The 22,532-nt window shown below is 37.9% G+C and overlaps 1 protein-coding gene across 1 annotated transcript in view; it reads left to right on the top strand.

Moving 5' to 3' along the window:
* Window positions 1-22,532, top strand: part of HMCN1 (hemicentin 1) — a 223,361-nt gene that overhangs the window by 94,888 nt on the left and 105,941 nt on the right. The window contains exons 14-29 of the mRNA XM_086463037.1: window positions 58-171; window positions 1,398-1,556; window positions 2,309-2,503; window positions 3,498-3,596; window positions 5,033-5,160; window positions 7,139-7,283; window positions 8,888-9,000; window positions 11,404-11,563; window positions 12,369-12,543; window positions 14,971-15,098; window positions 16,940-17,212; window positions 18,293-18,388; window positions 18,795-18,989; window positions 20,062-20,192; window positions 20,875-21,022; window positions 21,490-21,616. Of these exons, the coding sequence (XP_086319163.1) occupies window positions 58-171; window positions 1,398-1,556; window positions 2,309-2,503; window positions 3,498-3,596; window positions 5,033-5,160; window positions 7,139-7,283; window positions 8,888-9,000; window positions 11,404-11,563; window positions 12,369-12,543; window positions 14,971-15,098; window positions 16,940-17,212; window positions 18,293-18,388; window positions 18,795-18,989; window positions 20,062-20,192; window positions 20,875-21,022; window positions 21,490-21,616 (2,386 nt within the window). The remainder of the gene's footprint in view (window positions 1-57; window positions 172-1,397; window positions 1,557-2,308; window positions 2,504-3,497; window positions 3,597-5,032; window positions 5,161-7,138; window positions 7,284-8,887; window positions 9,001-11,403; window positions 11,564-12,368; window positions 12,544-14,970; window positions 15,099-16,939; window positions 17,213-18,292; window positions 18,389-18,794; window positions 18,990-20,061; window positions 20,193-20,874; window positions 21,023-21,489; window positions 21,617-22,532) is intronic.

Below are 22,532 nucleotides of genomic sequence, written 5' to 3'. Positions count from 1 at the left end.
TAAAATGGTGTATGCTTTGGATGAGGAACTAATTTTTTCTATATTTTTTCTTTTTAGAGGGCCCAACATTGACCATAGTTCAAAGCGAAATTCTGGTGGCTCTTGGAGACACAACTATTATGGAGTGTAAAACAAGTGGAATCCCACATCCCCAAGTTACATGGTTTAAAGGTGCACTTATTACTTTGCATTTGGTTTATTTACTTTATCAGGAATATTTAGAACAATGAGCTCGAAGTGACTTTGTTTTCTCAAAAGCTTTATATAGTATTCAACTAGTGACTGACCTGTGAAATTCACCAAATCTAGAAGATATGGCACTTGACCTCTAGGGCATAAATTCTTGATCCTTTTTAAATACAGTGAATTAACATACTGTAGCATGATTAATAAAAAACCCACAGCAGCTCAGTCTCTTGCCTACTTAAGTAAGTTTCCTTCTTCTGTCAGGAAATATTTAGCTATGTGCTACAAAAATCAGAAAACATTTTTCTTTTTTTCCCATCGGATGATTGCTCAAATTCCTTTGCAATACCTAGGGAATTTTTATATGTTCCTCCTTCTGAATCTCAGAGGTGTGTACTACAATTTCTTTAGTAGCAAGGCAGTATATTGGGTATCAGAACTGCAGGAGTTTTTATGGAGTTAAATGGGAGTTAGGGAATCCCATGTCTCAAGACTGAACACTTACTCTCAGAAAAAGCAGTTGACTCCTGTGTGTGGTTGTATAAACCACTTGCCTTCTGATTTTCTGGAAAACCAATAATTTTGTTAGGTAGATATTGCCAACAGATAGCTTAACCAATCCAATATTTCATCTCTGACAGTGGCCGGAGGGGAACACAACACACTTCATTGTCTCTTTGTGAATAACCTTCCCTCAACGGAAGCTTCTTCTGAACGCACTGCAGTTAATGGATGGCTTGTATTTTAAAGCAGGAGTCAATGGGCTTTGATACTCATCCCAAAGAGCATGTGGGCCACATCTGAATGTTACACATCAGTATTGTGGCTCCTGCTGAGCTTGAGAGGTAGCACAGCTGTTCTCTAGGTTTTGCAGAGTTCTTAACTTGGTACAGAGCTGACAGGCCAGTGGCTGCCACATGTAGACTCTAATTTGGGAAAAAGAAATACAGCCTGGCACGCTGTCCTTATGCTTATCTCTGTCCAAAGCTATTTGGGTTTATGTTCCGCTTGTGAAACAAATAAATAAAAAAGGATTGTATTTGATGTAGTAATGAATTTTTCTGCTCAACTGACTGGAAGTCAGAGTACTCATCTGGTAAATGAATCTAGACATGTCGTGAATTAATCTCAAACTTGGACACTGTTTTGTTGGAATAATTTTGATAACTACCCTGTTAGATTTCAGTTATTTTTTTTTTGTCTGGACTTAGGTGACTTAGAGTTGAGGGCATCAGCATTTCTCATTATTGATACTCATCGGGGTCTTTTGAAGATCCAGGAAACACAAGACCTGGATGCAGGTGACTATACCTGTGTGGCTACCAATGATGCAGGGAGAGCTTCTGGAAGGATAACTCTAGATGTTGGCTGTAAGTAGCTTGTAATCTAGACAGTAAATACTCTAATGTTAGTGTTTCTGTATCTGGTCAATGGTGCCTTGGTTATCTGAACCTTTCTCACAACCTTTCTCACAAATACGTGTTAGCCTGTGTTTGTGCTGGGAACACCTTCTTGTGTTCACTAAGCTGTTCCTATTTGGACTCCAGCTTTCCTTCACTCTTACTTCTTTTGCAAAGCATAGAAGTTATGAGGAGGAAGAGAGAGGCAGAGGAGGAGGAAACTGCTCAAACCTCAACCTAACATAGTTCTCAAGTAGAGAATGTATTATACTAACTTCAGTTAGTATGTAAGGTTATCCTAACTTAGCCCTGCCTCACCTCTTGTCCTAATTATTTCTAACTGCTTGTAACTTGACACGTCATGTCTTGTAAAATGCGTGTTCCTGTCAGGCATATACACTTTCTGAAGCAGTGAGCGACGCTGTTTGAAGGAGACAAGGAACTTAACAATGCTAACACTTGTGGATGCACGTTCATCTGATGGGAGTGGCTGTATCTTCATTTTTTTGAGATGTTTAGGCCATTTCTGAGCTCCCCATTGCCAGGTACAGGGCATGCAAGGCTGCTTTTGTAAGGTGTTGCTAGAGTTTGGAATCTGTTGTTAGAAGAATAGTTGTGCATAATAGGACATAGATTTAGGTTGTCAATAATGTAAGCGGAATGCTGTTGTCATGTTGCGACCCCAATTCACTTTCTGTATACTCTTCTTTTTTTTCTCCCAGCTCCCCCAGTTTTCACACAGGAACCCAGTGATGAATCTGTGGATATTGGCTCAAATGTCACGCTGCCATGCTATGTTCAGGGTTACCCAGAACCAAAAGTTAAATGGAGGCGGCTAAATGGTGCTTCCCTTTTCTCAAGACCATTCGCAGTTAGTTCTATCAGTCACCTCAGAACAGGAGCTCTATCTATTAACAGTAGGTAGACCGAACTTCAAGAAAAAAAAAAATCCAGAAGGAAATGTGATGTATGCAATGCGTTTAAGTTACTATACTACTTTATAAAATCATTAACTTTATAAAAAGACTGGAATTTGATCAGAGATTGTGTTTCTGATACTGACTTCATTGCTTTTGACATGCAGTTCATTTTCCCATGAGTTTGTGAATTCAGTTGTGTTTTGGTCATTGACTTCACTCTTCATAGAAATTATTACACCTTTGTTCACCTTTGTTTAAATATATGTGGCTTATGGTGGTCTCTGTTGATACTGAAGAGGCATGGATTGTTTTGTTTTGTTCTGTTTTGAGAGAGAGAATTGTTTCTAAACTCACTGTTTTCCATGAGTCCTAATTAGTAATAACTGAAAATTCTGCAAGTGGCTTTGCATTTTCAGTTACCTGGAGTATTTCAGTCACCTTTATGCTAAGTGATGTTATTCTGTTTTCTTAATTAGCTTTTTTATTCCATTCTAGACATAATCAGGTAGGGTGAAGTAATTCCTCTCTACTGTACATACAGTACAGTAACTCATGTCTTATGTACGCCTTTGTGAGTTCACATACAGACACACGTTACTGTATGTAGTAAGCAATATTCCAGTCAATGCACTATATGATAGTGTATGTACATGTAGATATGTAGTGTCGTACCATTTAATACTACCATTATTTATGCACATTAGTATATACTACATTAAAGTATATGCAATAGATGAAGTGATGAAAAGTATCATATATATATATATATGTATATAATGCTTTTTTAGTCAAGTCCTCATATAGTCATTGCTTCCATACTTGCTGACAGATGAAAACTAATGATCTGTCCAAAACTGAATATTTGAAACTGAAAGTAAAAGAATCATAGAAACATAGGAAAAAAAAAGGGTTGGGTATCCATGTATTGCAAAATTTTTAGTATTGTTTCAGATCCTGCAGTTGGATCTCTTTTTTTTTTTCCTCCCTCTAGATTTGTGGGTCAGTGATGAAGGAACTTATATCTGTGAAGCTGAGAACCAGTTTGGAAGGATTCAGTCACGGCCAGCCACAATCACAGTAACTGGATTGGGTAAGACTGGTTAATGTCAGTGACGACAGTGAAAGGAAAAACTGGCAGCATTTCAATACCTGGAATGGATGTCTGTGGGTTATGTACATACGTGGTGACCTATCTATATGCTGTATTTACACATATGTAGTCATCTACACACACTGAATCTGAAGAAAATTGCATGGAATGTTGTATTTGATTTCAGTGAATTTTACATGTTTGAACATTGTCTTTTGACTGGCTACATTAATTTGAGTTAGTTTCATCTATGCTTTATAACACAGACCTTAAAAAAAGTAATTTAGTAATTTATCCTGTCTTCTGTTTCTTATTCCTAAGTAAATTTATTAAGGAATGAAAAATCCCCGTAATGATGAATGCTAACTATAGGGGTTGGGGGGGGGCGGGGAAAGCAAGCGCCAATGAACTTGCTTAGATCAGTGTGTTGATAGAACTGGGAAGGAATCTTAGTGATCCAAGAAGACAGTAAATGTCTAATTTTGACAATAGGTGTGCTATTAAGGAGTTATTATCTTAGTTGGACAGTTGTCAATAAAAGGAAAAAAATGTTATGGAATATGTACATTTGTGGGAGGGTAAGAATGGAGTCAGTCTGCCATCAAAGAAATCATTTGTTAACTTAAAACATGTAGTGGGAATCTGTAATGCTGATAGTATTTGGTAGACATGTTTTACCTATTTAAAAGTGTTATTTAATCCCCATTACTTAAAATTAATTTAGGAACCATGTGCCTAGGAGTGCTTTCTGTTGGCTCTTTACAGAGCATGCAGAATTTTCTTCTGGGTTGTTGACATCTATTCTAATCCTTTAAAATTTTATGCCCAAGAGAAATTGCCACTTATTTTTTGTCCTCTCCAAACCTGCTACTTTTGTTCTTCAGTATTTTGTCAAAGTAAGGAAAAATAATACATCAATTTGGTACGAGGGGAACATGAGTTTTCAGGGAGATGCTGGATGGGATCCAACTATAGCTGGACAACATCTTCTGTTTGCTGTCATTCCTTAGTCTTAGGGTCATTGTGTGTGTATTCCTCCAGCTTCCTTTCTCTCCTGTGCTATCCCACCCCTTCATTTGTTTCCTTCTTTTCTTCCTACCTGCATCATTGACATTTCAGATACCAGAATCCCATCTGGTATTTTTTGTTGTAAAATTAAGTACGTTGGAACTCTCATGATGTTTGTTGATGGCAACATTTTTTTTTCTTACCCCTATTTTTCCTTTCTATTTAGATCATATAGTTTTCATTGTAGGAAATGTTTCTTGCTCTATATTTGTATAGTACCTTGTGCAAGGAGACCTTTGTATGATGCTCCTGCAAGTAGCCCTTGTGACAGGACTAATAATAAAACCTAGAATTTAATATATTTCATGCAAAGACATGAATATATTGAAATTCCTAATAATTTCCTCTAATTCTTTCTTTTGTTCAAGTTACACCTCTAATTGGAGTAAGTCCAGCCACAGCCAATGTAATTGAGGGGCAGCATCTCACTTTGCCATGTGTACTGCTTGCTGGAAACCCCGTTCCAGACCGGAGGTGGATTAAAAACAGTATGGTGGTAAGACTGTTTTGTTTCCTGTAAGATTTATTGGCAAAGAAAATCTACAACTGACCTTTCAAGCCACAGTAACAACTTGGTTTAATTTACAAAAGTCAATGTACATACTGGTAGATTTTATGCTTACAAATAAAGATGCTTCACGAGATTGGACTGACTTACTGGAAACAAGGATCCAATGTCACCAAAGCGAATTACAGCAGACAACTAGCACTGAACAGGAGCTGCTGCCTTGTCAGGAGAAGCCAGTTGGCTGTATCTGTAAGGCAGTAGCTGCTTCTGAGTTTCTGCAGGTGCTGTCATTCAGAGTACAGCCATTTCCCTGAGAAATTATAGTTTGTTACTGTTTCAAATATGAAAGTGGAAGTGTGGCATCCTGACACTTATGCCTTACTGATCACTGCCCATGCTAGGAAATTTCTGACACTGAGGCATAGATGAGGGTGTAGGAGATGGTAGTGGATGTGGAGGTCTAGAAAAGAACCTGGAACCAACATATTTGTGAATTGTCCTTTTATTTTCTATTTTACTTAGTTTCAAAGCAGTTTTGTGCATTCTCTTTAGCTCTTGAATTTCAGCCTTGGGCTCTGTATGTAGGAATGCTAGTGGAATATACTACCAGAATGACAAAAATGCTGGAATTCAAACCTTGGCAACTGAAAAGCATTTTTTTCCTCCTGGTTTGTTTTTTATTTTTTAAATAAAGATACCAGAAAATTTCTGTAGATTTAGGTTTTTTTAATATCGTGACTTTTACTGTTGCTGATGGGATAGATGTCAGTATCCCTGTACCATATACTCCTTTCTTAGTGGTGCACTGCTCAGAGCATGAAAGAGTGTGAGGTTTTTCCACCTTGGGAGCATACCATTGCCAATTTGTAACTCCTGCAGACAGAAAGGTGGTGAACACACTGCGCCTAGGTTAGTTGTCTGAGTGAAGTTTCACTTCTTTAGTAGTAGCCAAGTTACTGACTTTAACATCCCTATGAAGCTCTGCTTTTTATCTTATTTGCTAATTTCTTCCTAAAGCCCTTTATCCACAGCTGTAAATAAACAATGATAGCAAAAATTTTTATTTGTCACCAAGGACAACTCTGGCACTACCTGACCCTTAGCTTGCTGGAGCTTTCTGCTCAGTTTTTGTATCACTGGAATCACTGGCTTTTTCTTTAGACTGTGTAAGTTCAAGTAGCATCAGCTGTAACTTCTGTGAGAAATACTGGCAGGATCCTCCTTGTTGAGTTGCTAATTCCTCTGTGTAGTAGTGCTAGTTTCCTCTAATTGTAAGCTTGTAGCAAAAGCTGCACCCCAAGGAAAGCGTTGGAGTAAGTCATATTTAGAGAAGAATGCAGTTTTTTCTAAGCATGGCATGACTGCAACAATTTTGCATTCCAATGACCTTTCTGTAAGGCAAGTCTATGTTGTGGAGCTCATGGGTTTTTTTGATATTACTATAGGGTATATAACTTTTAAAAAATTACTTTTTGGTGAAAGTTAAAACTTGGTTTTCACAATAGTATGCTTCAGAGCTGATCTCTTCTACTTGATCGATATGACAAGTTAGAAGGTTTTGATAACTGTGAAAACAAAAAAGATCTATTTGTGGAAGAAGAACAAGTCATTGTACTCATCAAGAGCTGATCTATGATCAAATTGGGTTACTGGAATAATCAATAAAAATGCAGTAAAATAATTGAGCTAAATTTGTTTTTTTTAGTGGCAGTTGTATATATCTGCTGTGTCAGAGTTGCTATTGTAGATCTTAATCTCACTCCAGCAGTAAATATGAGGTGCTACCAAAATTCTTATTTAAAATTAGCTTTTTATGAAAGATGGAAAGTAGGAAAAACTCTAGTAAAATTCTTCAGGAACATGTAATTTTTAAGAACGTGAAATAGTTAAGTAAAGCCATGCTGCATCCCAAAGTATTATCAACAAGTATTTTCTTCAGTAAGATGTTACATCACTCTTTTGGCAGCTGGTTCCCAATCCGTACATTAATGTTCGCAGTGATGGGAGCCTGCACCTTGAAAGAGTTCGGCTGCAGGATGGTGGCGATTATACCTGCATGGCAAGTAATGTTGCTGGGACAAGCAACAGAACTACTACTGTTAATGTGTACGGTAAGGAACACTGTCTTGTTGCTTTTGCACTGAATGCAAGATAAGAGTGCATTTCTTACTAACAGCAACTTTCACTAGAGCTTTTTTGTTACAGTTATACTAATTTCTCAAATTTCCTCTTTCGTAATGATATTACTTTGTAAAGTAACATGGTGGGAAATTGTATCCACTGCACAGGAAAGAACTGAGTGATTGAGACTGTTTCTAAAATAAAACAAAAATGACACCATTTTGTGATCATACAAGATCCTAATTTTTAAACATCTGCGAAGGCTGGGCTGTGCAGTCTTCATCTCTAACTTTATTAACGAAACGTGCAAATGGAAGTTTACTGGAAAACCATGAAAAGCACTGTCTGGGGGTTTCATGGCTGAGATAAGGAAGTATAAGTCATAGGAGAATTAGGATTAAAATGAATTCTGTGTTTGGCAAAATGTGTGTGTGTGTGTGTTTTGTTTTGGTTTGGTTTTTTTTTGATGTGTCCTGTGTCCTGCCCCCCCCCCCCCCCCCTTTACTTTTTCCTTTAATTAAAATATACTAAAAATTACACTGACAGGAAGGCAAAGTGTTAGCATTGTGGTAACCCATCTGTATTTCAGCTGAAGTTAGTTGTATTAACTCTGTGTGGGGTCACAACCACTTCATGATTTACAGCCTGAAATTTTCTCATGTGTTAAATTAATCATGGGAGATTTATTTTAAGCTTCACTAAAGATGCTGGAATGTTAAGAATATGTTAAGAATATCTGTATGTTAAGAATGGCTGTTATTTTTTAATACAGGCAAGTACTCAGAGTCTGATAAGGTCTTCCATGTCAGCGCTGGTTTTTGGAATATTTCAGAACCTGAGAACAGGAAGGGATATATTTGTATGTTTTTAGAAATATCTATTTTTCGGTATTATAGCCTTAAATCTGATCATCTTTTTTCTGTTCTTAATTCATAATCAGCTCAGTTAATTAGGGGGACTGGGGTTCTTGTTATCTCTTGTTACTGATTTTGTGAGGTAATCTGGTATTTTTATCCAAGTTCATCTAACAGTCAGTCCCTGCAGAAACCATCACTGCAGTTAGCACAACTTTGCAGCATTTGTAAAAAAGATTAAATGCACTTGGAGTGTGATCAGCTCTTCACTCTCATGTCTACTGTATTCAAAATGTTGTCCATCAATGGAAATTGATTCAGCACCAAAAATACTGAACCTGTTCTCATAAAGGTGCTGTAGAGCTTGAATCATGTACGGTGTTGTTTTGGGAAGCCTAAAATGTTATCAGAGGATATTGTGACAAAGACTTTCTGAAATTATTGCAATCAGCTGTGTGAAATACCTAATGTTAGTTTAAAACAGTATGTACCTAATCCAATGATCAACTTATGGCTGACATGCTTTGTTATGAACAGATATTTATTCTGTCATGAAAGACTAGAGAGTGGAGGGGAAAGTGGCTGGTTGTTATCAATGTTTGAGTTCAGAGAAGAGGCTGAAAATTCCTGAACCTGCTGTCTGTATGAAGTAGTAGTAGAATTTAAGTATTTTATTGTAAGAGTTATGCCATGGTTTGAAATGTCTTCTGCATGTGCTTAATATTTGCATTTATTTTTAGTTCTGCCTGTTATTCAGCATGGACAGCAGGTATTCAGCACCATTGAAGGAATCCCAGTAACATTACCATGCAAAGCAAGTGGAGTTCCGAAGCCATCTATTGTCTGGTCCAAGGTAATTTCTCATCTTTGAGCTGTTCATGGTGAAAGATGAATTGAACACATCATTTAGTTAACATAAAAACTATATGCAAGAAACATGGCCAAAAAGGTCTGTTGTGAGGGACCTTGAAAATCTCTAATTCATGTCTGCTTTTTTTTCTTAGAGCAGTGCTTTCTGGCTATGGTCCAGCCATAGATCAACCTTCTGTTCTTTGGAAGGGCTTTGGTTATCGCTGTACCTTTATGTTTTTGACACTTTAGAAATTCTTCATATTTCTGTTGTGAGTTGAAAATTTGAGATTAGGCAACCTGCCACAGATTGAAAGTTTTTTGTTTTGGAGCCTTACTTTAAGAAGACTTTCTTCTCTGAGGAGTATGTGTCTAATAATGTCATTCTGGAGTTAACCTTCTGTCACTTTTCAATCGTGTCCTTGACAAGATACACTGACGAGGACCTTAACCTTTTTGAGAATTTGTCTGAAAGTCAGGCTGCTTTTATTCCTGCCTGAACAGCATAGTTTCTGGTAGTAACAGTTGTTTGGGGTGTGTTACAGCTTGCATGACATTGCTGTAAAGGCACTGTGTGCCTCAGAAGTTGTGCAGATGTAACTGATTGGGACCTTGTCAACAGCTTTGTTTAAAAGAAGGAATAGAACACAGTTAACTGTGGTAGTTTGGTAGGGAGGAAGACAAGGGAGGAGTGCTTTTTCTTAATTATCACTTATAATATTCAATACAGACAAGGAAGAGTCTGCTGCCTAAGAAGCATTTTATATAATGTATACAAGATCCATTTTGACATCAAAAATCAATGTCAAAATTAACTCAGTTGAAATCTTGATTTTTAAAAAATTTTCTTTTAAGAATTGGGGTCTATAAAATTTAACAAGTTTTCTGCATAAGAATCTCTGTGCTTCTGCTCTTTTTACTCCTTAGACAGTGACGGTCAAGGAGTGACAAGAGTTAGTCGACATTAGTTAATTTGTATGGATGGAAATTTGGAACCAAGGTTCTTAGTTAATATAGATATTTTGCTCATCTCAGCCATAAACAATAGAAACAGGACTGTAATGTTGTCCAGTCCCACTCAGTGGGTTTCGGGGTAGGTAAATCTTTTGTATCCTCCCTTTTAAAAGGGGTTTTCCTCTGCACAGCAGACACCCTTTTCTCGGCAAAGGTAGCGAGTTAATAACCCTCTTTGGTCAGTAGATTGGCAGCAATAACGCACTTTAATAGTAATAATATTTCACAGATCAGATAAAGGTAATGTTTCACAGATCAGATAAAACAATATTTCACAGATCGGATAAAGGTATGGATTTACCTAATTCTACCTAATATTATAGAGAGAGAAGAAAAAAAAAAAGAGTAAAAAAGAGAAAGAAAGAAAGAAAGAGAGAAAGAAGGAGATACCACCACTCCTGGGGTCCAGTGACGTCTTGCATGTCTGGTCTGATCTTTGGTTCTTCAGTGGTGGGTGCACACCTGTGTCTTAATTATTGGTATTTTTATTGTCCCTTTTCATTAATACTCATGAGTCCTGTTTATGTTATCTCCTCCTCACTTTTCATGCTAATTGGGATGCAGGTGCAGTGTACAATATTTTGGGGGTTCCAAGGGGTTTCTGTCCACTATAGATAAGGCAGTGGGCCTCCCCAAGTCCAGTGTACACCTGTAGATAAGGGAGTGGGCCTCCCCAAGTCCAGAAACACCCCTCCTCTGCAGGGTTTGTCCATTTGGATAGGCGAGGTTGGGTAGCTGCTCCAACTGAAGCCCCCCTTTACCGATCGCCCCAACTAAAGTTTCTGAAGGGAGAACACCGCTCCACCCTTCTATCTCTGAGGAGGCAACACCACTTCATCCTCTTATCTCCGAGGAGGGAGCACTGCTCTGCCTTTGCAGGGCTTGTTCCCTCCCTGGAGCAGGCTGTACTGCAAAGCAGGCTGTTTTAGGGCTAATACATAAAACTTGCACTGTAAAACAGGTTTGTTCAAGACACATACATAAAATCTACAAAACAGGTTGTTTAAGGCAAAAATTCAGACTGTTCTTCACAAATTTAAAATAAATATTGCTCAATTTAGTCAGACTGCCTGCAAATTGTTTTGTCTATGGAACTGCATTAAAGAGCATGGACCGTATTGCACAGTAAAAAGTCAGTCCCAGTGTTATATTAAAAATACAGTATTTTTCATATAAAGAATTGATCACAGCAATGGGGTAAGCTAGGGGAGATGCTACAGGCACTAACAATTTTTGTATTACTTTAATAGTTTTAATGTTTTCATTAGATTTTATTTTACTGCTGTAAGCTATAGCTTTTATTGAATTAATGTGACTTGGTATTTTGCAATTTTAGAAAAACCAAGCACTGTGGATCTTTTGTTTTTGTTTTTGTTTTTTTTTTTTCACACAGAAAGGAGAAGTAATTCTTTCCAGCAATGTGAAATTTTCTGCAGGGTCTGATGGAAGTCTGTATGTAGTTTCACCAGGGGGTGAAGAGACTGGGGAATATATGTGCACTGCAACAAATGCTGCTGGTTATGCCACACGGAAGGTCCAGCTGACTGTCTATGGTATGTATCAGCTAAAATCAAATAGAGTGTCGTTGTCTCTCTCCCTCCATTGCATTCTACTTTAGACAGTAAAACCCACTGAAGTGGATTGTGAACTAGGGTACCGACAGTGTAAACAGGATTTAAACTGTTCGCTAATAAGTGCTTTTGACTTTGGATCCACATACTAGGCAGTTTTACAAATGGCTGATACTGAAAGGCCTATTCTCCAGCCATTATGATTGTCTTAAAACCTCCTGATACATGTTACCTTGTGTTCATGGACTAGGATCTTGGTCTGATCATAATTTCGTCTTTTATGGAAGTGGATAGGGATTATCTGTGCAGGAATAGAAATCCCTGTTGACAGAAGAATGAAGATCTATTAATCCCACCAATTCCAGAGCTTCCTACAATCTCCCAATATTATAAACAATTTTATTTAGGTGTAAGCTTGCTTTGCAAGGCTTTTCTGGCTTGTAGGTGCTCTAGTGTAAAATAGTTCAGGCATTGGTTGCAAACTACCTATGCAATACAGAGCTCAGCATATTCGTGAACTACATGTATCTGTTGCTATCCCACTCTTTGGGTGTTTCTTGCTGGTATTTGTCATATTGCATGTAGGCATCAGCTGGTGTCTGAGCTACAGGCACTGTATATCAGCATTACAGTGATTTATGTCTATTGCAGATGTCATTACAAAATAGGATTGTAATGTTATATACAATAAAAAAATAGATGTTTCATCTGAAGTAAAATTGTATGGTGTTACATTTGTATAAATACATATATTCATTGCAGCTTCTTAACATGTTCCATGTTATAGTGAAACCTAGAGTATCCAGGCCTGGAGACCAGGAAGGAAATGCATATGATAAACCCATAGAGATCTCAGTAATTGCGGGGGAAGATGTCACACTTCCATGTGAAGTAAAGAGCTTGCCACCCCCCATAATTACCTGGGCCAAAGAAATGCAGCTCATATCTCCATTCTCTCCAAGGTAACAATGTTTGATGAAAACAAAAGGAAAATGAAATTGTGCCTAAGCTTTCAATATTTTGGAGGGTTATGTAATTTCTAATTGCCACAGGATCAATCAGAGGGTATTAAGTTTTCCTGCATGATGACCTGGTTTTACTAGGTCTTGAAACTCTGTCCCAAACTAAGCGCATGTCTCTTTCTGAAGAATACTAAGACTATGCATTATTGTACAGCTTCCATTCCAGTGCGTGTTTATATATGATCTCAGGAGGCCAAGATGAAAGAGATCCTGTTATATTTGTACTGTGGTGATGCCCAGAGACCCACATAAATTGTGCCTGATTATGAATGTTTAAAAACTGTTTTTCTTTTCTTAAGCACTTTGTATTTATACTCAGGGGAGCATTGTCTGTTATTCATATGAAGTCTGGGCTGCCAGTAGAATACAGATGATGATAAATGTTTGAGAGTGCTTACAGGGGCTCATAGCTTGCTGTGTTTTGGATCCAGAAACTCTCCAGATATTCTTTAACATGTGAAAACGTAGCTAAATGCTCATAAAATGTTACTTGACAACCTTAGAGAATGAAGAGTTGGGGACAGTCTTGTATACAGCATGGGCCGCAATGCTGGAATTCTTCCTTATTATTTTAGTATGGTACAAAATGAGAGAGGAAATGAGTAGGTGATTATTCTCTGTGTGTTCCCAGTTGAAGTGCCAGGTGCTGTCACAGGGTGTGCTAGTGCTTTCTAGTCTTCAAGATACCTCAGAAGGGGTAAAGGCTATAGCTGTATTCATAAACCAGGAAATGGTAATGCTGGCCAAATGCACACTGTAGCAATTGCTGTGCTATTGTCGTCTAGTGTCTCTCACTGATCCAAGTGGAATTAAGAGCCGAATAACTGAGCCGAATTAAGGAATCGTACAGACCTGAAGGTGAGCCTCTTTCCCTTGTGGCCAAATCTGCACCTCAGAGCCACCCATTCCAGCAAGTCTGCGGCAGCCTCAGCAACTAATAGCTGCTGGGCCAGCATATTTGGTGAAGGAGGCTTTTGCACAGAGAGTTGATTTGTTGTTAGTAATCTGTGTGGAATTTTTTGCTGTGTCCTGTGAACACATTGCATGCGCTAAAGAATCCTCATTCTTGGTCCCTTACTTGTCCTTATTTTACCTCAGGAGACACTGATAAATTAGACTACTTGCTCATGGCTGTTGTGGAGAGATCCAAGTTGTCCAGAGTAACAGAAGTCCAGCTCGGCCCATTCCATAAAATTGTTTACAGATGTCAGCAAAAGTTAAAGAATTAGTCCAAACAAAATTGTTTGAGACCACCCAAAGTTGATGTTAGAAATGTGACCAGTAAACAAAAGAAGAGTGAAATCAGAAATGAAGGAACTTTTATCAGAAAGCAAATGTAATTAGTGGACAAAATAATGGAAGATAAGTTGCTCCAGCAATCTATCTTTTGGGTTTATTAAAAAAAAAGTTTGCAAAGATATGGGCAGCAGAGAAGCAATCATAGTAACAGGCAGATTTGGGTGGCCTGGAGGAAATACACTTCACTTTCTTTCCATTCATCTGTCCAGGCCATTGCAATCCCAAAATTCACCATTTATGCCCATATAATAACACTGTCCTAATTAAACAGTGCCAGAGAAAGGAAGACAGATGATACCTCCAGTTTCCACCAACTTTGCCTAAATTCTGTGTATATGCGTGAGTGCTAGACTTGAATTGCTACTTGTCAGTTTTTAGCTGTCATTTTTTTTCCCCTCCTCATTTATTTTCTCTGTCTCTATTACTTTAGACTTCTATATAAGAAGATTTTGTCTTAGCTGGCCAATGTATCTTGTAATGTTACAGGCCTGTGACCAGAACTGTAGTAAAAATTAATGCTGATGAACTGATGCGTAATGACAATTTCTATAAATACCAGAACTGGCAGTTTCGAATCAGAACACTCTTCAGAATCCCCTTTGCCATCTTGAATCAACATAAGATCTTTTTTTGACAGGATGAAGTAGTACCAAAAGTTGTTTAACTTTCTGACTCTGTTGACCTGGGCTGAGCAAAAATTTTTGCCAGGAGATTGAAGAGCTACATTTCTCTACCAGTTGGGGTTTTTTGTTGGTTTGTTTTTTTTTGTTTTTTCATTTCAAGAAACAAAACAGATTTTTAATATGCCCTCTTAAGTATCTAGAACTAAATGTTCTAGTTTGGATTTTATATTTTTATATTTTTGCTGTGTATTCTGAATGTAGTGGCTCATTAAAGAGTTAGAAAAAATAGTAAATGTAAGTCATAGTTTAATAATATAGCACAGCTCAGTGTGTCCTGTAGAATGGTGTTATTTTAGCTCATAGCAGTTATTAACAATTTGTAAGTAGAGGTCATTCACCTTTCAATACATGTTTATACAGTGTATCTGCTTCTTATTTTTTCCAGACACACTTTCCTACCCTCAGGGTCAATGAAGATCAGCGAGACTCAAGTTTCAGACAGTGGAATGTATATCTGTGTAGCCACAAATATTGCTGGGAATGTGACTCAGTCAGTGAAGCTAAGTGTGCATGGTAAGCTTTAACTTAAAGGATAATCATCTGCAAGTGTCCACGTGGGATTTAGCATCATGCAGAGCTTTTCAAATGTGTTTCCTTATATGCATTAAATACTATTGACCTATATGCTTTCAGGTCATATTATCTTCATATGCAAGTTGTTGTTACTGATTATGTGGAAAGGAAATATTGTATACGCACACACACATACGTATGTATATACACACACACCCTCCCTCTCTTCCTTTAATGTTCCTTAGACTCGTGGAAGAATTATAGCACACTATGACATTTGACTCTTTTAAAGTCAGCCAGAGGGATTTTAAGAACTGGAAACTTCTGTTCTAATGCACTTAGATGTTCTCTGTGCCAGAGGTTTCTCAGCAGTAAGTTTGCAAACAGCGGCTGAGAACAGCAAAGTTGGCTGAGGCTTACAGCTTCTCACCAATTTGATAGGAATTACATATCCAAACTCCTTTAATAGTGAATGTCAAAGTTTGCTTGCACACCTACTCAGGTGGTTGTGAAACCAGTATGCAACTGTGTCGCCTGTGGATAGGCAGCTGCTCCTGTCTTTGTGCACGGCTGTGTGGATGCACATTCTGCTGTACCCACCTTTGCAAGCTAATACCTTAACCCATCTTACTGTACTTTCTCTATTCAAACAGGCACCCTGTGCTTGTGCCCACCTTCCTCTTCCCCTCAGTAAAGGTGTCTAGTCACTCTTGCTCAAGCTAAGACCCACGTCCCTTTCCCTCTCCTTTTTACCATAGATCTCCTTTTTACATTCTCAATCTCTTGTCTCTCTCCTGCTCTTCCACATTGGGCCCTAACCACAGTCTTTTAAGCATTTACACAATGTCACTACTGTTAGCTCCATTCTCTCTCATTTATTCCTCCCCACTTGTATCAGACAGAAGCACAGGTTGTGGCACATGTACCTCCTGTCAGTGATAAAGCACACAGGAGAGTGGGTGCAGGAGCCATGGCCTGGCACAGCCCAGATCAATAGTAATTGTGGGTGTATAGATAGTTACCCTGTTGTTCATACAGATTTTGGAAGTGTTGCTGCCAGTGCCCATTGCCAGCACATATCTTTGAAGTGGATCACATACCATGAATGTGCCAGGTTGGAACTCCTGTGCCCAGCAGCTCTGAAACCTTCAGACTACACTAATTCAATTTCAATGGCTGTAACAGACCACTGTCTGGTTCTGTCTATAGAGAAGTCTGATATCAGTGCACATCTTTGTTTATCTGTAATTGTACGTTGACAGAGAGTCTGGAAAAGTGGCACTTGTTATTGTTTCAGACATTCTTTATAAGTCTTTTTATTGTCAATGATCCTTAGAAAGAAAAACATTGTGGCAAAGAGTTATGTTGGATTTTTATTATTCTTTGGGACTGGCAAAATCTCTTCCAGTCATATTTTATCTCCTTGTCCGAACTTGTGTTTGGAAGCGTACAAAGATCAGGGATTAGGGGAAGGAAATTAAAATGTCAAAAGGAAAATTAACTTTATCATAAAAGCTTTTGCATTATTTTGTGTTATCAAGAGCCAGGACCCATAGCTCTTCAAATATGCTTAGTATAATAATATTACACTACTTACATGGAAGTCATGCAGTAGAATTTGAAATGTAGCTTCTTCAAATAAATTAAGTAGTAGGGTATTGTACATCTGATCCTACATAGAGAACATGCAGGTCTGCTTCCTTAGTCACCTGAGGGAATTTGGTTTCAGTGAATAAGGAAGGGCATTTTCTAAAATGACAAACACAGAAAAGAATTTCCTTCAAGAGTGATTTTGAACATCATTTTCTTCACATTACTGTGGTCTAAACTTTCTTCCTTAGTTCCTCCAAAGGTACAGCGCGGGCCTCGAGTTTTGAAAGTTCAAGCTGGCCACAGAGTTGACATACCCTGTAGTGCCCAGGGGATCCCTCCCCCGACAATCACTTGGTTCAAAGGCAGAAGTGCTGTGCCGATAGATGGTGGGCAGTTTATCCACAGCCTGGATGGAGCTCTAAGCATCAGCAACGTCCAGCTTCCTGATGCTGGAATCTACAAGTGTGTTGCTAGTAATGTAGCGGGCAGCGATGCGTCAGAGATAACAGTACAAGTTCAAGGTATTTATATTAGGGCTATAATCTTGCCTCATGCCCTGGCTAGATACGATTTCATGTCAGTGCTGTCTGGTTTATGTTTTGGAGGGCAATGGTCTTTGCTGTTGACTGTTACATGATGCGAAATCCATATCTGTTTTAGATGTTAGGTTCTGATGTTAATTAAGGAACATTAGAATACATGAATAGTCTTTGTAAAGTTTGCAGAAATAAGAAAAAGAAACTAAAAATATATTACTTTTTTTTTAATTGAAAGGAACACCTTCAAGCTACTTATGATTTGGTTTTGTAGTAGGTAATTAAAATCAGATTCCGCTATAGGAAACATCTTTTTAAAATATTATCTCTATGTGTTCAGATGTCTCACATTTTCAGAGACTCTCTGAACCTCAAAGCCTGGTGTCACAATGAAGAGAATTAGAGTTTTTCATGAGCTGAAATTGAGGTCTTCACTCAGTCAGTTAGTATGCTATTGCAATGCTGACAGGGCAGCAGTGGTCAACATGCCACTTTAAATATGTAGGATAACTCCTCACTTGATGGACTGACTTACGTCAATGTTGCATGTCTGACTTAAGCTAAGCAGGAATTATTTCTTCTTTGTAATGGTCTAAAGGCGACATTCCAATCCCTTTGGATTAGAGGTGCTGAGAACCGCTTGTTAAAACCAACAAAGAACGTCCAGTAACTTAATTATAAATATTTTTTGTATAGTCTCATTCAGCACACAAATTTAAAATGAGATACAAGAACAAAGGACGGAAGTAGTACTAATATGTGGTATGAGAAAAAACAGTTTAAATAGTATTTTTCAGATTTTGCAGAAGTTGCTGCCTTCAAAACAAATATAGTGGCTTTTAGAGAGAACCAATCTCAGTCAAATTTGAAAGCCTCGTTGTACTGCTTACTTCCTTTTGAATTCAAGACTGCTTGCATAGTGCGCTTCATCAATGTAAAGAGGGTTATTGGAATCTAACCTTGTGTGGATGAAAGAGACTTAGAAGTGTTATGTATTGCCGGACTGTATTTCCACATTTGGGAGCAGAGGCGAAGAATTTTTTGGGGGGTCTAATTTTCTTTCAGAGTCTCCTACTATTGAGGATCTGGATCCTCCATACAATAGTCCCTTTCAAGAAAGAGTGGCAAATCAGCGCATTGCATTCCCATGCCCGGCAAAAGGTGTGTATCTTTGTTGCCACCTTTAGTGACGAAAGTATATTTTTCTGTTGGTCATTGAAAATTACTACGTTTCTGTGTACTCCTTGTCGTGGTAAAAATGTGCACAGTATTTTCCATATATACTTTATGTGGAAAAATTCAAACTAACAGTGATTTAAATAACAACCATATGCGGAAGTTCTGTGAGAAGCCATTGCTAGCTAATAAGGATATTATAATGTTTAGGACTAATATTTTTAATGTTAAAATTATACTGTAACAGTTTGGACTTCCTTTAAGTTTGAAAGCCCATGGCCTCCCTGTGCGTTGTCCTTGCCAGTAAGACTTCCAGCAAGCAGTGGGAGTTGTTGTTTCTTATTTTGAGCTGAGCGAAGAGTTTCTTGAAGTTTCATCTTTTTCTTGTTAGGTATTCCAAAGCCCGTCATCAAATGGCTACGTAATGGAAGAGAACTGATAGGCAATGAACCAGGGATTTCAATTCTGGAGGATGGGACACTGCTGATCATAGCTTCTGTTACACCTTCTGATAATGGAGAGTATATCTGTGTGGCAACCAATGAAGCTGGAAGTACAGAAAGAAAATACAACCTGAAAGTTAACGGTAAATAACAAATACACCTATTGGGGAACTGTTTTTGAAGTGTATCTTCTTTTTTAGTGTCAGAAATTGCATGTCCCAAATCTGCCTATGTGCCGTTAAATTATAAAATCTAATCTGAGTACTTGCACTTCTATTATTTCAATACTCTATATTTTTTCTATCGTTTCTGTTCTCTGTGGTTTTATGCAGAAACCATCTTTGCTTTGCCCAAAGAGCTGTATGCGTTTCATTTGTAGAGGGCTCTAGTTATACTTGAAAACTTTATTGCAAATAACAAATGAAGACTTTTGTACTGTAGACATTAAAGACTGGGTGATAGATCTGCATTTCAAATATAAATATAAGAAAAGCTATTTATCAGAATGAACGTAGGCTAGGAGAATTCTTGCTCCCGATATTCTTCTTCCAGAATCCTAATTCGAAAATAGAAACACTGCAGGTGGCCTTGGGATGTGTTTTGATATTTTGCTTCTTACAGAGTATGTTTATTCCAGCCTTGTTGGCTTCCCATGATAGTTAGTTCTGATGCCTGAGCAGGATTATATCCTTATCTTTCTTCTGAGAAAAGCAGGAATTCCATCTTGTGCCAGCCGTACTTGTGCGTGGGGTTTGAACTTTCTAATCCACCGCATAAGGCCATTATTTTGCATTCATAGTGGGACAAAAGATAGGCAGATGTTCTTGGGGATGACTGGAGCAGTGAAGAGGAAGGATGACTCTCTGGAATCTGCTTCCTTTATGTGCTAAGCAAATAACATGGGATTTTAAGATTAAATAAAATTAATTTTAAGATTAAATTTTAAGATTATTCTCTTAAAATGGTAGTGGCGATTGTATTTGAGTGTATTTCCCTGGAAGTCAGTTATTGGGCAAGAGAAGACTGGTTTTTGATAAAGAGAAGAAAGGACACAGGGAGATAAGTCCAGATCCAAAAGGGAAATGGAAGCATTAGGGAGGGAATGGAAGGGGTCTGAGAAATTTAGTTTACAGAGGTCCTTGACTTGAGGGGAGGGAGGAAGTGGAAAATCACTGGAATAGAAGGCTTAATATGTGACTTTGAACTTTCTTGTAGTTCCTCCTGAAATTAAAGATCAAGAAAAGGTGACAAACACATCTGTAGTTGTTCATCACCCTGTAAGTCTCTTCTGTGAAGTATCTGGTAACCCCTTCCCAATCATCTCCTGGTATAAAGAAGATATCCAGGTATGAACAATTAACCTAACGGAAGTAACATAGCAATTATTGGTCAGTTTTGTGTTGACTTTTGAGTGTTTGGTATGAGAGCTCATTTAAAGAAAATAGATGTACATGCTTTTATGTATATTTAAACTGCACTGAGAACACCCACACAGAAAGCCAGCTAAATATGGCTAATCCGTTAGTTCAGCTGGTCCATAAGTCAAAAGTAAACTCTTTATTTTCAAGATTCCCCTAGGAATTAGCCTTAGCAATCTCCCAGTATTGTAGATGCCAGGCTCCTTGGAGAGGGGACAAATAATGGTATTTTCTTTATTCTGTAGTTGGAGAAATAAGAACTCTTGGAGGTGATTTGAATGCCTTAGGATTATCCTTGAGTCCTATGCTTCTACTTGTAGCTAAGTGATAGTTTAAGATGAGGAGACACCACTTTATACACGTTTGTGACTGACCGTTATTGATGGACAAAGAATTTCTTTGGTTTTCCCACTCTCTATTGTATTTTGAGCTACAAGTCATATTGAATAGATTGCAGAAGTTGAGGAGGTTAGTGTACCTGAAAGTGTAACTGAAAGGGGAAACAGTTTATCCTTAGACTAAAACTACCATTTTCTTATAAAAATCGAGCTGTGATATTTGGCTGATGTAACTTGGATCACATAAGGCTAATGTCTTGGGTTCTTTTAAGGTTGTGGAAAGCAGTACTCTCCAGATTTTGCACAATGGGAAGATACTGAAGCTCCTTAAAGCTGTTACTGATGATGCTGGACAATATTCGTGCAAAGCCATAAATGTAGCAGGAAGTTCTGAGAAGCTGTTTAACCTAGATATACTAGGTTAGTTCTATGGGTTTTGTTGTGGTTTCTTGTTTTCTTTTAAGATGGTGGTGTGAAAAACAGTTGATATTTAAGAAGCCAGTAAATTTCAACTCATTATAAATACATTCTTCCTCTCACTGCCCCTTAAACATTGGCTGCCAAAGCACTCATCATGATGGCTTTTGAATAATTAAAATTTGCCATTCTTGCAGTAAAACAGACGAAATGCTGGGGTTTGTTGATGGATTTTGGTCTTTGATAATTTGTATTTCGGGTCTACAGCAGTCTAACATAGCAGTTGTTTTATGTACAGTTCACCAGTATAAGCGTGGAAATGCTTGTCAGGTAGAAGTGATATTGTGATGTAGCAGGAGTTTCTGTTCTTTCAAGGGAATGGCATGATCCACTGCTGCATTTCTTCCAGTTTCATAGCATACCTTTCTGGTTAAATACCAGTCCTTCCTGTAATGTTTGTCTTTTTGAAGTTCCACCAAGTATAATAGGTGCTGATATCCCCAGTGAAGTTGCAGTCATCCTCAACCAGGAAATCAGTCTGGAATGTAGAGCCAAAGGCTTCCCTTTTCCTGACGTACACTGGTTCAAAGATGGCAAGTAAGTATATTATTATAGCTTTTGTGATTTCTGTCTAGATTATTCCTCCCTTAGAACATAAAAGGTGCATAGAAGGTACCAGCAAGCTATGCTTTTAACTATTAAGTGTTAAGTTATTGTCATTTGACATAATTTGTGGTGTGTGTGTGAGGTGATAAGTTCTTTAATCAAAAGTTAGCATCCTGCTTTTCTTTATGAACTATCCAGTTATTGACACTGGCACTTGCAGAGCAGATCTACAGTGTTTGAAGCCAGACAATGCTTGAACCAAGAGAAACGTAACCATTTATTTGAGTTTATTCTATCTGGATTATTTTAAACATATTATTAGTTAAAATACAGTTGTTTTGCTGGCATGATTTTTTCATTACTAGACAGTACCAGTGTCAAACATTTTTCCAGCTAGTGCCTTGTGCAGTTCTGCATATATACAGTAAAGGTTTTAAAACATTTGTAACCTGCATGTTTCATCTTGTCTTCCAGGAAGGCATACCAAGAGAAGAATTCTTGGTGGCTTAAATATTAGCTGAAAAACAACATGGGCTGTAAATGTTTTTAAATGTTTTTAAATAGTGTTTAGCAATGTAGTTCAGCATAGATGTTGGCTGGTAGTCACGGATATTTTGATATGACAGTTCTTTACTCTTTGGTATTGATATGTTGACACTCATCTGGTAAATACAGACGTTTTGTTATCAGCAAAGGACTGTCATGACCTAAGTAATTAGAAAAGGAACTGAGATCAGGAGTAGGACTCTGGCTCTGATGCTGGCATCCTGAATGACCTGAGTAAAGTACTTTTTGTTTTGGTTTCTCCTAAAAACTAGGAATAGTTAATTATAATATTTTGTCACTTTATGGTACTTCTTTGGATTAATGCTGTTGCTGTAGTGCTAAATGGTACCCTTTAATGGTA

This window comes from Leptosomus discolor, chromosome 3, assembly GCF_034619465.1.
Source record: "Leptosomus discolor isolate bLepDis1 chromosome 3, bLepDis1.hap2, whole genome shotgun sequence".
Lineage (NCBI taxonomy): Eukaryota > Metazoa > Chordata > Aves > Leptosomiformes > Leptosomidae > Leptosomus > Leptosomus discolor.
This window is presented reverse-complemented; position numbering and strand designations above follow the sequence as displayed.